This window comes from Zalophus californianus, chromosome 6, assembly GCF_009762305.2.
Source record: "Zalophus californianus isolate mZalCal1 chromosome 6, mZalCal1.pri.v2, whole genome shotgun sequence".
Taxonomy (NCBI): domain Eukaryota; kingdom Metazoa; phylum Chordata; class Mammalia; order Carnivora; family Otariidae; genus Zalophus; species Zalophus californianus.
This window is the reverse complement of record NC_045600.1, coordinates 145,266,556-145,279,668: the sequence shown is the minus strand read 5'-3', so window position 1 is coordinate 145,279,668 and position 13,113 is coordinate 145,266,556. Positions and strand designations below refer to the sequence as shown.

The following is a 13,113-nucleotide window of genomic DNA, read 5'->3' as shown; positions in this document are numbered from 1 at the left end:
TCTAGAGAGGAAAATAGGAGCAGGGAGGAGGCATCATGGCTCCTGTGGGAACATGCCCTCCCCAGGGTGGCCTGCTGCAGCCCAGCCTGGCCCCAGGCCAGCCCAAGACTGTGAGCAGGGGCTGAGCCTGCAGTGGGCGGCCAGAACAGGGACCCCACTTTGTGCTTGACCTTGAAGCCCTGATTCTGTGTTGCAGTGCGTTCACTGCCCAGGCCTCTGCTGTGATGCACCTGCCGGCCACCATAGGTACGTACGGTCCCTGTACCCGAGCAGCTCAGTGGGCCATGATGCCTGCCGGGGTGCTGGGGCCTCCTGCCTGCCGGGGGTGGGAGCAGGGCAGGGTTCTGGGCTCTACCCGCTGCGCTGCACAGACCCAGGCCAGTCCAAAAGCCAGAGCCCTCGCTGGGTGGTTGCTGGCTGCTGGGATTTGCAGTCGGCACTGGCGCCCTTCACAGCAAGTCGCTCTGTCTGCGAGGCTGCAGGATGTGCTCCCAGTTCATCTGTGAGTCTGAGGCGGGGGTTTGAGGAAAGAGAGTCCTGGAGAGCCCCTGTCTGAATCCTCGGCAGGGAGTCTGATGGAAGTTTCAACTGGCAAGTTGCAGTTGTGCAAACTCCCTTAGCTGAAGCAGAGGGAGGCTCTGCACCCTTGTCTCCCAGCCCCGGGGTGCTGGTGCACCTTGTGCTCAGAGGCTTCCGGAATCTGGGGCTGCGGGGCCCTGGCAGGCCTGTGCTGTGTTCTGCGGCCTGCATCCTTCTTCGTGGAGAATGTCCTTCCAAAGGACAGGGGGATAGGGGCATGAGTCAGGACTTAGCCCGTCCTAGGGTTTGAGGGTTAAAGCAGCTGACGTGTGCAGAGTGCAGAGCTCCGGTCAAACTGCGCGTGTCCTAAGAACCCCCCTCCCCACAGGGCGCACCCCCCCCCATTGTAGGACACTGTCTGGAGAGTTGGAGGCCGTCTGAGGACTGGTGCAGCCTGGCCCCCCAGCCCGGTCCTGAAACACCAGCCCCTCAGCCCCTGTGCCCACACCAGGCAACCACCGTCCATCCGTCTCCAGTCTTACCTCTTCTGGAAGCTTCATGGAGAGAGAATCACACCGTGCATAAGCCTTTGTGTCCCCCCCAAGCGGCATGTCCCCCCGATATCACCCTTACTCTTTCCCTTATGTTTCTCGTAACCTATATTTTTTATTAAGGAAAAATAAGCTTTTAGTTCAGGTGGTCTTATAAACGTGTCTTTAAATTGTGGTAAATTACACATAACATAAAATTTACCATCTGAACGATTTTGGCGTACAGTTCAGTAGCATCGGGTACACGACACCGTCACGCCTGTCAGTGCGAGCTTCTGGACCTGCGCACCTGCCCCTGGGGGTGGGGGGCTTCCTGTCCGCACCTTGCACCCCCGCCACCCTTCCCAGCACCTTGCCAGTGACCACGATGCAGACTTAACGCACATGTATTGAAGACGGACAAGCAGTGGGAACTCTGAGGTGACCCCTTTGTGACCGGCTGTGCGGTGGGCTCCTGCCAGGGCCCCAGGGTCTCCCTGCTGAATGTGCGGCCCCGAGTTCCTCCGTCCGGAGTGGGTGCTGCAGTGATACACACCTGCCCTGCTCTTCGTGGTTTCGAAGGCACCATCTTACAGTTTTTTGAAGGACTATTATGTGAAAAAGATTCGATCTTTGAATCTGTTGAGTTGGAATACCCACAGCAGGGCCGCAGGGACCCCCACACGGGCAAAGGGGGCACTTCTATTTGGGGCCCACTGTATGCGAGGCATTAGGATAAGTAATTTATTGATTTATTTATTAAAGACTCTATCAAAAGTAACCTCTACCCCCGACGTGGGGCTTGAACTTAGGGCCCTGAGATCACGAGTCGTACTCCCCCTCCCCGAGCCAGCCAGACGCCGCCCGTGATCCGCACTTTATTTTGTTATTTCCTGCCCTGTGAGGCTCTGCCCCGAGTGTGACCTTTCCTGTTTCTGGTTACAGATTTCTTCTTCCCAGGCATCCCTCAGCTCTTACCTCTGGGATCGGGACCGTGAAGGCCTTGCGTCCCCCGCTCTACCTCCGGGCCCGTACCACCTATGCCCTCCTCCCCCTCGTCCCCCTCCCCCTCTCCTCCCTTCCTCCTCTTCCTCCTGGAGCAGTCCTGCCAGAGAGAGTGGGGGAAAGGGCCTCAAAGTGTTGCCAGGATTTGGACCCAGACAAGTGCGGGAGAGAAGCCATGCAGGTGGCAGGTGCAGCTCAAGCACAGGCGTGGGGAGCAGAGCCCTGGGTCGGGCCTGCAGAGGTGGGAAGCCCGGGCAAGGGAAGGGGCATCCGCGGTCTATTTCAGGTAGTCTTGGCTCCTCGTTCCTTATTTGTTTCTCAGAGGAGAGTTCTCAAGATAAATTGCGAGTGAGGCTCGATTGTGTTGCATTTGCATCACGCCGAGGGGTGCGCTCTCAGGCCCGGGCATGGCCGAGACGCCTGCACGCTTGCGTCCTCCTCTGGCTCCGGCTGGCCCCGGTCCCTGAGGCCGGCCCGCCCTGTGCTGGGCAGCTGCCACAGCTGGGATCTCTCGTGTCTGCCCTGCAGGTGACTACACGGACTTCTACTCCTCCCGGCAGCATGCCACCAACGTGGGGATCATGTTCCGCGGCAAGGAGAACGCGTTGATGCCGAATTGGTAGGTCGGGGCCCAGAGCGTGATCAGTGTTTCCTTTCCCAGCAGCACATTTCCCCAGGGCCGAGAGACCGGGGCGGGGGGAGGGGGGACCCCCATGCCTGTGATCCACTACTTCCGGAAACAGAGGGACCGCCCCTCTGTCCCTCAAGCCCCTTCGTCCAGAGAACACAGGTTGGAGTTCGTCCTCGAGCATGTATGGCCCTTCTAGGCTCCTTCCTTTGTAAGCCGTGTCTTCCTGCTCCGTGGGCACGCCTCGAATCCTAGCCTTCTCCATGCCTGGAACTTTCTGATGCCTGAGAATCCTCAAGTGCGTCCGTGCTGTTTATCAAAGTGCAGTCAGCTCACAGCGTGAGACGTTTCTGGGATCCGCGCAGGGGCTCGTGGGTCTCCAAGCCTGTAACCGCCGTTAGCCCCGTTTCACGGGAGCAAAAACAGGCCGAGGAGGGTTGACTTGCCCGAGGACAGACAGGGCCAGAGGCGGCTCCTAATTCCCAGGTCAAGGATCCTTGAGCCCGGATCCGTGCCCCTTTGTTCCGTGCTGTCCGCTGGATGTGGCGGTTACCCAGAACACGGCGGCAGGCACGGAGCCCAGGCCGAGGAATGTCTGTCAGAACCAAGACGAGGAAGGAGGAAGGAAGGAGACAGCAGGTTAATGACCCAGAGAAGTGAAACCACAAGGCCAAGGTTGCAGAGCAGGGCGGGGGAGTCTGGGAGAGCAGGTGCGCAGACAGACCAGGCTCTGCCCCGTGCAGGCAGGTGAGAGCAAACAGCTTCTCTCCGGATGTTTGAGGCGAGGTGGCCCGCGGCTGTGCCTTTTTCACTCTCTGCATGTAGCCTTTATTATACGGGGTATGTGTGCACATTGTGATTGAGCTGGGCTAGCCCTCTGGGGCCCACCCTCCCGGGGACCCCCTCTGAGTCCCTCCTCCCGGGGGCCAAACTCTTGTCCGTTTTCCATATTCTCTCGCAGACATTCCAGCTTCTCTGTGCCGACCCTGCTCCCTTATTAATTTGAAAGAATGTTTTATATGTAATAGAAATGAATCCTCTGCGGTCATGCATCGTAAATACTTTTTCTCAGTGTGGCATCTTTTTACTTTGCTCTCTTTCCCCATACAGAAGCTTTACACAAAGTCAAACATGTCCATCATTTTTTTAAATGACATTGGCTTTCCTGTCATCCTGAGGCTTTTTCCAGCCCAAGAACTTGAAGATGGTCTTTGTGCTTTGCCCCTGGCATTTCCTGTAGCCTCACTTTGTACAGATGTAGATGTGTACCCCCCTGGAACTTCCCTGTCCACGTGACGGGAGGTGTGGGTCTGGACCCATCTCCTGGACGCCGGTCTGATTGTTCTAAACCAGGGGCTCATGACGGCAGAAATGAATACCTCAGGGCTCAGGGGGCTGGAGCCTGGGGCCGAGGTTCCAGCCGGGCTGCGCTCCTTCCGAGCTTCCAGGGGACAGTCTGTGCCCTTGCTTCTCCAGCTCCTGGAGGCTGCAGGCGACCCCGGGCCTGACTCTGCCGGGCCTCCTGTGTCACTGGATTTAGGGCTTCCCTGGATGATCCTGGATGACCTCGTCTCAAGACCCTTAACACAGGCCCTTTCCCACAATAAGGTCACCTTCCCGTTTTCTGGGGGATGGGATGTGGAAAAAACTTTTCGGGGAGCCCACTGCAAGGTCTGACTCGTGCAGACATGAGCAGTCTGTTCGTCACGTGCTGCGCTGTGACCTACGCTCGGGGCTTGGATCGCTTGGCTGTCCATTCCTAGCGCACCAGCCTATTTTAAATCACTTTACTGTGTGTTTTGGTATTTGGGAGCACTTTCCTTTTTCACTTCCTCTGCTGCTCTTCTGTCTTAGAGACCGAGCTCTTGGTAGTGTTCCCGCCGCCCCGCACTGCTCTGCCGTCAGACCGGCCGGGTCGGATGCTCAGGGCCAGCGTGCCACACCGGGTGACCTCAGCCAAGCCCCAGACGCTCTCCTCTCTGCCCCGGGTTGAGTTTGCACCAGCACCCTCGGTGGGGAGGGTCTGGGAAGAGTTTGAAGAGGGACCCTGCGTGGTGCCGGCCTGTTCTGAGTGCGGTGTGTGCGTGGAGACTGTTACTGTTCCCCACGGGGGAACAGTGTCGGCAGCACGCTGGTGCTGGGCACCAGGATGGTGGAACCCCTGTGAGGTGCCCAGCTCTGCAGCACCAAGTGCACTCACACCGGGGTGCACCCGTCAGCACCATCCACCCCCAGAACTTTCTCATTTTGGACAGCTGACGCTCTGTCCCCATTGAGCACTAGCTCGCCAGGCCCCCTGCCCCGGCTCTGTCCGCCACGGCGCAGAAGCAGGATCGTGCTGGTCTTTCTGAGCCAGGCAGCGTGGTGTCGCTGAGGCTCACCGAGTCAGGGCTCGGGCCGGTGCTTCCGCCCATGTTAGTGCTCGCCGGGTGGCCCTCGTGCATGGTGTGTGTAGACCCCACTTTGCTTATCCCTTTGCCCGTGGATGGATGCTTGGGACTACCTTTTGGTTTTGGAACCATGTGTGTATGTGTGGACTCCTTTTTGTTTTTAATTTTGAAAACTGTAGAAATTCATTTTGCAGTGTGTCACGGTCGGGCATCCTTCCTCCCCCTTTCTCAGGCTGCACATTCCCGTGGGCTACCACGGCCGCGCCTCCTCCGTCGTCGTGTCCGGGACCCCGATCCGCAGGCCCATGGGGCAGATGAGCCCCGATGACTGTAAGTGGCCCCAGCGCCCAGGCCTCCCTGGTCCCCGCTCTGTGTGCCCATGCGGCCAGTTCCGGGGCCCGGCACCCACACATCCTCTCTCTACCACCCGCTTTCAGCTAAGCCTCCTGTCTATGGCGCCTGCAAGCTGTTGGACATGGAGCTGGAGATGGTAAGCCAGGCCGGTCTCTGTGCGGGCGTCCTGCGGGAGCGCTTCCCGGAAGGGCTGCCCGGGCTCCCCGCCCGGCCGTCCCAGGGACGGTCCATCCTCACACGCCTTCCGTGTTTGTGAACTTGCTAAGAGCTAACCGGTAACTCCCCCGCAGTACCCCAGAGCTTGCAGGGGTCATGGGCGGACACGCACAGAGTAGCAGAGAATCAGAGTCCCCAGTGTGTGTGTGCCACGCTCTGCCTTCTTGGTCCAGCTGAGACTGGACACGTGCTCTTCTCACTACTGAAAGCCACCTGGTTTTGTATCTTTTTTTTTTAAAAGATTTTATTTATTTATTTGACAGAGAGAGAGAGAGAGCACAAGCAGGGGAGCAGCAGAGGGAGAAGCAGACTCCCCCCCACTGAGCAGGGAGCCTGATGCGGGGTTCGATCCCAGGACCCCGGGATCGTGACCTGAGCTGAAGGCAGACGCTTAACCAGCTGAGCCACCCAGGCGCCCCTTGTTTTGTATCTTTGTGCCTTTTTGAGGGGGTGCTTTCACTGTTTCAGTTACCCCTTGAGTGTAGTGCTGTAGCATCATCTGGTGTTTGTGACACGCCCTCCGGAGAACACGTCCGTGCTGGATAGGCCGGCGCTCATGCGTTCATGTTCCTGAGTCCACAGTAGTTGTTGGACAAGGTGCCCTTAGACAGAAACACACACGAAACAAGGTTAGGTATTGACTGGCTGATGTAGGCCCAGGACTTTCCGTAGGAGCCGAGGGTCTGCACCTGCTAATCCCGCGTGTGTGTAGGTTCTATATCGATAGACTGTACATGACAGGGGTCACCTGTCCCAGCCCCCCTGCAGCTGTGGTCGGGCCCACGTAATCTCAGAACCGTGGCTGTAAAACAGTCGGGCTGTTTTACTTTACTTTGGCACAACTTCGCCAAGTTCTGTTCTGTGCGGGGGCACCCCCTCGAGCCCAACAGGCCCTCCACAGGTTAAATTAAGCTTTTCATTTTGAGATACTTGTAGAGTGACATCAGGTTGTAAGAAATAACATGGAGAGATCCCAAACACCCCCCACCACACTCTGCCCCAGGGGTAGCGTCCTGCACGGTGGTACCTACCATCGCTTCACCCCCAGGACGCTGACATTCATCCCCAAGGACCCCTCATGCTGCAGGGCTGTGCATTTCACCAGGGACGCTGAACTCTGGGAAGTCCCCGAGGTGGGGGGACGAAGACATTGAGAGGGGGAGGAGCTGAACTGGACGGAAGACTCTGGTGCAGCTCAGGGGGTGGTCAGAGGGTGGGTAGCAGAGCCAGGCCCAGTGGGGGGAAGTGCAGACAGGCACGGTGGTGGGGGGCTTCCCAGCATCAGCACCCGTGGGTTTAGGTGATGTCCCGGGGAGCTCTGAGTGTCTCCTTGTGGCAGGTGGAGGAGAAGGGGTTGTGGGCCCACTTGGTAGGGCCATGGCACTGGGGAGCCAGGGCTGGTTGGAGGCAGGCTGGAGCTCCCTGTCCCTCCGGCCCTGCTCTGTGATTCTTGTGGTTCCATCCAGAGGCGAGAACGTGGGGCACTTCCAAACGGCAAGGCCTTCCCAGCCAGCCCTGCATTTCCTGCAGTGAGGGTGCCACGCAGACCCCGAGAGGAGGTCTGCCAGCCCAGAGGCCCTGGAGCGGGGCCGTCTACAGGCCAATTGTCCTGTTGGGGGTGGACAGCAAGCCGAGTAGAGGCAGAAAATCGCTGTGCAGAGAGACGGTGCAGGGTGGGGAGCGCAGATGATCTGCACTTGATGTGATAAGATTCTATAGAAATTGGTGCCCGTGGGTTTTTTTTTTTTAATCTTGATTAAAAGATTTGCAGTGTTTAAACACTGTCACAGAACAAATCAAACTGTGACAGGTTTTGCAAATGTCACGGCTGATTCTGTGTGTGCCTGACAGTTATTTTCCCCATTTCTTCCTGAGAGGATGTTTCGGGATTCTGCTGGTTCCTGAGCACCATGTTGGTGATGTCTCCCCGCAGAGGGGTAGGGCTCCGGGTGAGGGTGCGGGAGATGCCCCCTCTGGCCCTCCTGGCTGCATTATGGGTCCAGGCAGGCTGCTGATTTTGCATGACACAAGTACACACCCAGATATGCCCGGTGTAGCTGTCAGATCCTGAAGTGCAGCGTGTGGGGTATGTGCAGGGGTGCAAGGGAAGGAGCAGAGTGGCCTGGGGCTTGCTGAGGGAGGGGGAGTGGGGCTGCCACGGGGTTGGAGTGGTCCGGAGGCCGTGGGTGGCGCCGGCACCCTGCCTCTCCCCACTCTCCCGAGGTGACCAGCTGCCCGCTCAAGCGCATTCATGACTTAGAAATGGATTCGTAGCCGGCCGGGTCCCTGGTGGCTGTCCTGGTCCCTGGCCCAGGTTTGGACATGCCCGACCTCTGCCCTCCAGCCCAGTGCCCCGATTCTAATCAACTTTCCCCCACATCAGGCTTTCTTTGTAGGCCCTGGGAACAACTTTGGAGAGCCGATCCCCATTTCCAGGGCCCATGAGCACATTTTTGGAATGGTTCTTATGAACGACTGGAGCGGTAATTATTGGGGTGTGGGCGTCCTGAGGTCGGGCCCACTGCGCGCCCTGCTCTGGCTGAAGACTGGGTGTTGGGGGCCCTGTCTCAGAAGCCGTGGATGGTTTTGGGGTCTGGTGCTGGCCAGAGGTGGGGAGCGTGGCTTGGGTGTCGCGCAGACTTCTCAGCTCTGAGTCCTGGGCCCGTTACCTCCCTGTTCTGATCTCCTGTGTTCCTGTAAGTCAACCAGGGACAAGGCTGACGTCACAGCTGATGTTTGTGAGCACCTCTGTGCTGAACCCCCACAAGGTCTGGTAACCTTAGTATCCCCCTTTCACAGGTGAGGAACTGAGGCACAGAGAGATTGCAGTTATTGCTGAGCTGAGATTTCAAACTAAAGCAGCTCAGTGTCCCCGCGGCTCCCGACCCCTACGCCTCCTGTCTGAGTCCTGGGAAGTGTCTGCCCTCCCCGCCCCCAGGGGGAGGATGAGCTTCCAGCCCCTTCCCGGGGCAATGCCTGCCTGCCCTTTGGTCATCCTTCTCTTTGCTGTAACCTGGCACAGTGACCTCAAAGGACCTCTGTTCTTGGCCCTGAATGCTGTTGCCCATGGTGCCCATGGTGCCCGTGGTCCCCGTGGTCTGGGGCAACCTGGCCGGGGCCAGGGCTCCGTGCAGGACGGAGGTGCTCCTCGGTGGAGGAGAGGATGGAGCCTTGGGGCGCGGCCCTGGGCAGCCTTTGTAAGCCCTGCTCGGCCCTTCTCTTGCAGCTCGGGACATTCAGAAATGGGAGTATGTCCCTCTTGGGCCGTTCCTTGGCAAGAGTTTTGGAACCACCATCTCTCCGTGGGTGGTGCCCATGGAGGCCCTCATGCCCTTTGCCGTGCCCAACCCAGAGCAGGTAAGCATTCCCTCTGCGGGAAGCTGTGCCCGGGCCCTGTGCCTCTGCGGCTGCTTGCCCACCGGCCATCCACGCTGTCTGCATCTGCAGGGAAGCTCCGTGCCCCTGCCTGCCCGCGTGCTGGGGGGGTCCCCTGCAGTGGCCTGAGGCAGGCCTGGCCCCCATTGTTCTGCCTGTGCTTTCCCTGCTCCCCACCCAGCTCTTGGGGGAAAACGCAGAATTCTGTACCCTTCGGAATCCTCTGAGGCCTGTCGGCAGGAAGAGAAGGGGTCCTGGCCAGTGCCACCACCTTGCACAACCTCACCAAGTTCTGTTCTGTGCGGGGGTGCCCCCTGGAGCCCAACTGGTAGAATGCAGCCTGGAGCCAGGCAACCGGGGTGTGTCCTGGTCCCAGCGCCCTTTCCAGGGGCTCTGGCCTTGTGACCTCTCCAGCGTGGGCCCCCTGCTCTTCCCCTGCGCTCTGTGTCCCCGCCTCCCGGGTCTCCCCGAGGCCTGCGTTGCTCTCAGCCCTTTGCCGTCCGCCCAACACCCTCCTGGGGCGCCGGCATCCACGCTGCCCTCCCACGCTCATGTCTGCTCTGCTCAAAGCACGCTTGGAGTCTTTGCCTGCGAGCCGATGCCGCACGAAGAGGCACCCTCATTCCTCCTTGTGGGCCATGCTGCACCCTTCCCACCCCTGCACAGCTGCCTGTCATGGGAGACCTCCTGTCTGCCTTCCCGGGAGCCAGACCTTCCCAAACACCTGCCCTGTGGGGTCTTCGCAATTCTTGCTACCTCTGCCTGTGATTTTTTTGATGTTTTCCTTTAAAGCAGCTCTCGTTTTTAAACTCAGATAATGTATTTAGAAAAGGAAGGTTTTTTTTGTTAGTTTGTTTTTACTTTATATCCCCACTGGTGTCACTGGCCATCAAGTTAATCCTAAAAAGAAACACGGAAGTGTTACAGTCACCCCAGCTTACTCGTGTGTTGCCCATCCAGCAGCACCGCCGTGGCCTGGCCGTGTGGACTCCGTGGCCTGGCCGTGGGGCTGCCTCCATGGGGCCGGCACCGACAGGGCTGCGCGTCCCTGCTCCCTGGCTTTCTGGGGCACCTCTGATCTGACCCCTGTGCCCTTGAGCTGCGGATGCTCCTCCCCCGGCTTCTCTCCCCAGCCTGGCACATGTGACCCCCCTGGTCCCTACTGTGCGGGGAGCTCCTTCTGCCTGGGGCTGGGGGCCCCTGCGTAGGGTGGGGGGAGCAGGTGCTGGTGCTCTGTGGGCCCCCTGGGCCAGCGCCATCTGCCAGCCACCCCTGTGCCGTGCTCTGCCCTCACAGGACCCCAGGCCCCTGCCATATCTCCGCCACGACCGGCCCTACACGTTCGACATCAGCCTCTCTGTCACCCTGAAAGGTACTGTCGAGGTGTCGGGGGAGGTGTCCGGGGGCCTTTGCCTGATCGCCCCTGAGCTCTGGGGGGTGGGGGCGGTGAGACGGCATCACCTGCTGTGGCCATGGAGCTGTGGGGGTCCTGCGAAGGGGAAGGGGCCAGGATGCCCTTTGCTCAGAGGACACCACAGAAGCCCAGAGGACGTTCGCGGCCGGTTACTGCGCTCTCCACTCTCTGGGCCAGAAGCACGGAGTCCGGGACCTCCCTCCCCTGCCAGAATCCCCTCGTCGGCCCCCCAGCCAGGGTCTGCCCAGCCTCCGCTCGCACACACCTGACCCCTCCCTCCTGTGCCCCATGTTCCATCCAGGGCCTGCCAGAAAGCCTGGCTCTGCTCTCCGGGGCCGCACAGCCAGTGCCCCCCACCCCACCCTGGGTCGGCCCTAACAGCCTCGCAGACGGGGCCCACGTCCCCCGGAGGCTCTTCAGCTCGACTCTGTTAATAAGCCCATAGAGTGTTAGTGTAAAGAACGTGGCTCCGCAGGCCATGGCTGGGGTCCACCCCACCCCTGCTCAGCTGTGGGGGCTCTGGGCAAGTGGCTGAACCTGCCTGCGCCCCAGTGTGTCGTCTGCAAAAGGGGCCAGTAATGGCACTGACCTGAGAGTGTGGTTGTGAGGGTTAAGGAGGTGGACCCTGTAAAGGTCTAGAGCAGAGCTGGTACCTAGGAAGAGGCTGGTGTCATTTCCATTCCTGGTGGGGGCCCTTGGGACTGGGGGAGGGTTTGCCGGGGGGCCGCACTCAGACCCCTGGCCACACTCGGGCCTGGGTCTCTCTCCTCCTCTTGTCTGGTGTATGCCCCGCCCGCTCCAGCTCCCCGCCCTTCACGGAAGTGGTTCCCCTGCAGCAGGAGGCGGAACTGTCACCGCGGGAACAGGACACCCTACAGAGGAAGGGGCTCTAGGAAATGTCCCACAGATGCAGTGTCGTGTTCTCTGGAGATCTATGGCGGCCCTGTCCTTTCATTTATACGTTGTGTGAAAACGAAGCTCAAGAGAGGGCAAGGGGTTCACCCCAAGTCGCTTCGGGGCCTACTGGCCAGGCTGAGAGGAAACCTGGTGTCATTGGATCTGGGCTGGTCTCCTACCCACAGACCCTCTTGGGGGCCCACTTCTGTCTTGGGTTCGTCTGCCTGCCTGGAAACATCCCGGGGAATGCCCCGTTGGGGAAGGGACGGGATTATCAAGAAGGTGCAGTGTCCGGAGACGTAGAAAGACCTAGAAGGGGAGAACTGAGAGCAGGGGTGGCTTCCAAGACCCCCTCCCCTCCCCAGTCCCGAACGTGCCGTTCTGACGGCCCCGTGGGGATCTGGGTGACAGGTGTGGTCCGGAGCCGGCGTGGGGACCCTGACCTGACCTGGGGCCAAGGAGCACACCTGTCCTTGCAGCCTCGGGGGGGAAGCCAGGGCCACGGGTTCTGAGGGAGCCAGAGGGCTTTCTGGGTGTGAGCACGGTGGGGAAATGGAACAGCAGTGGCCTGGTGCCTTGCCTGTTTATGATAAATACCGCTGAAGTACGTCGTAAACCGGACGCTGCCCGTCTGGGGGAGAGGCAGGTAGGTTTCGACGTGCGCACTGTCTCAGGTGATCACCTCGGCGCAGATCCCCGGCTCCGATGTGCTGTGAGCCCACTGCTTCACGGGCCACACGACCGCTTCCCTTACAAGTGTTCCCCCCCTTCTTGATCCGTGAAGTCCCCTTGCCGATGCTACTTGTGTTTTCAACAGGAGAAGGAATGAGCCAGGCAGCCACCATCTGCAAGTCCAATTTTAAGGTGAGCTTTGAAGCTGGGCAGACTGCCTCTTGGAAGTGCGGGACGCGGGGTCATCCTCCCGGCAAGAACAGGAGGCTTGCAGCCATTCCGGGATACGGTGGTGGCTGGGCGCGTGGGCCTGGAGCTTCTGTGGCCCTGATCCTTTCCAGAGAGGCCGCGAGGCCACAGGGATCCCTCCAGATGCAGGCTGCGTAGACGTGACCGGTGATTTCCTTGGGGGAGCAATCGATGTTCCTATAAGCGTCTGGTCTCTGGCTGCTTCTGTCCTGGTGGGGAATAGATTGATCCGAGTGCCTTACGTTTGTTTTAACTGAGCTTCTCGTTGAAGCCTAACACAAACAGAGGAAAATGCACAAATTCTAAATTAATTTTCACAAAGTCAGCGTCCCTGCGTGGCCATCAGCGGGGCAGGGGAATGGAGATTTGCAGGACCTCCGCTGCCCCCCACTGTCCCCCTCCAGTCACGTCATCGCCACCCCTCCCCCTGCAAGGGGGACCTCTCTCTGGACTTGTGTGGCAGTGCACGAAATTGGTCTGTTCTTCAGTTTTATGGAAATGGAAGGGTGCAGTGTGTGCTCTCCTCCCTGCAGCTTCCTTTGCTCCACGCTGTGGCCGTGCGGTCCGGCCGTGTGCTGATCCTAGCGGGGCTTCATTCCTGTCTCGGAGACGTTCCACCACTGGCTCTCCGCTCTTGGCGGACGTGTGCGTTGTTCGCACTTGCGGCGAGTCTAGACTCCCTGGGAACAATCCAGTACACATCCTGGGGGCACACACGGGCACTTTCCAGTTGGCTGTGTATCCAGGAGCGCAGTCGCTGGGCCCTTTGCTCAGAGCACTTACGTCTATATACTCGGTCCAGAAGGGCTTCCCGACACTTTCCCGAGGACCTCGAGCCAGCCCGTACGCAGCCCACAGCCCGCC

At 59.5% G+C, this 13,113-nt stretch overlaps 1 protein-coding gene across 3 annotated transcripts in view; it reads left to right on the top strand.

The window, feature by feature from the left end:
• Positions 1 to 13,113, top strand: part of FAH (fumarylacetoacetate hydrolase) — a 33,191-nt gene that overhangs the window by 5,281 nt on the left and 14,797 nt on the right. For all 3 annotated transcript variants that reach the window (XR_004820140.1, XR_004820141.1, XM_035728124.1), the window contains exons 4-11: positions 197 to 246; positions 2,583 to 2,673; positions 5,305 to 5,402; positions 5,510 to 5,562; positions 8,026 to 8,125; positions 8,869 to 8,999; positions 10,314 to 10,389; positions 12,146 to 12,192. Coding sequence is in view for 1 of the 3 variants with exons in the window: in XM_035728124.1 (XP_035584017.1) it covers positions 197 to 246; positions 2,583 to 2,673; positions 5,305 to 5,402; positions 5,510 to 5,562; positions 8,026 to 8,125; positions 8,869 to 8,999; positions 10,314 to 10,389; positions 12,146 to 12,192 (646 nt within the window). In the remaining 2 variants the exon portion in view is untranslated. The remainder of the gene's footprint in view (positions 1 to 196; positions 247 to 2,582; positions 2,674 to 5,304; positions 5,403 to 5,509; positions 5,563 to 8,025; positions 8,126 to 8,868; positions 9,000 to 10,313; positions 10,390 to 12,145; positions 12,193 to 13,113) is intronic.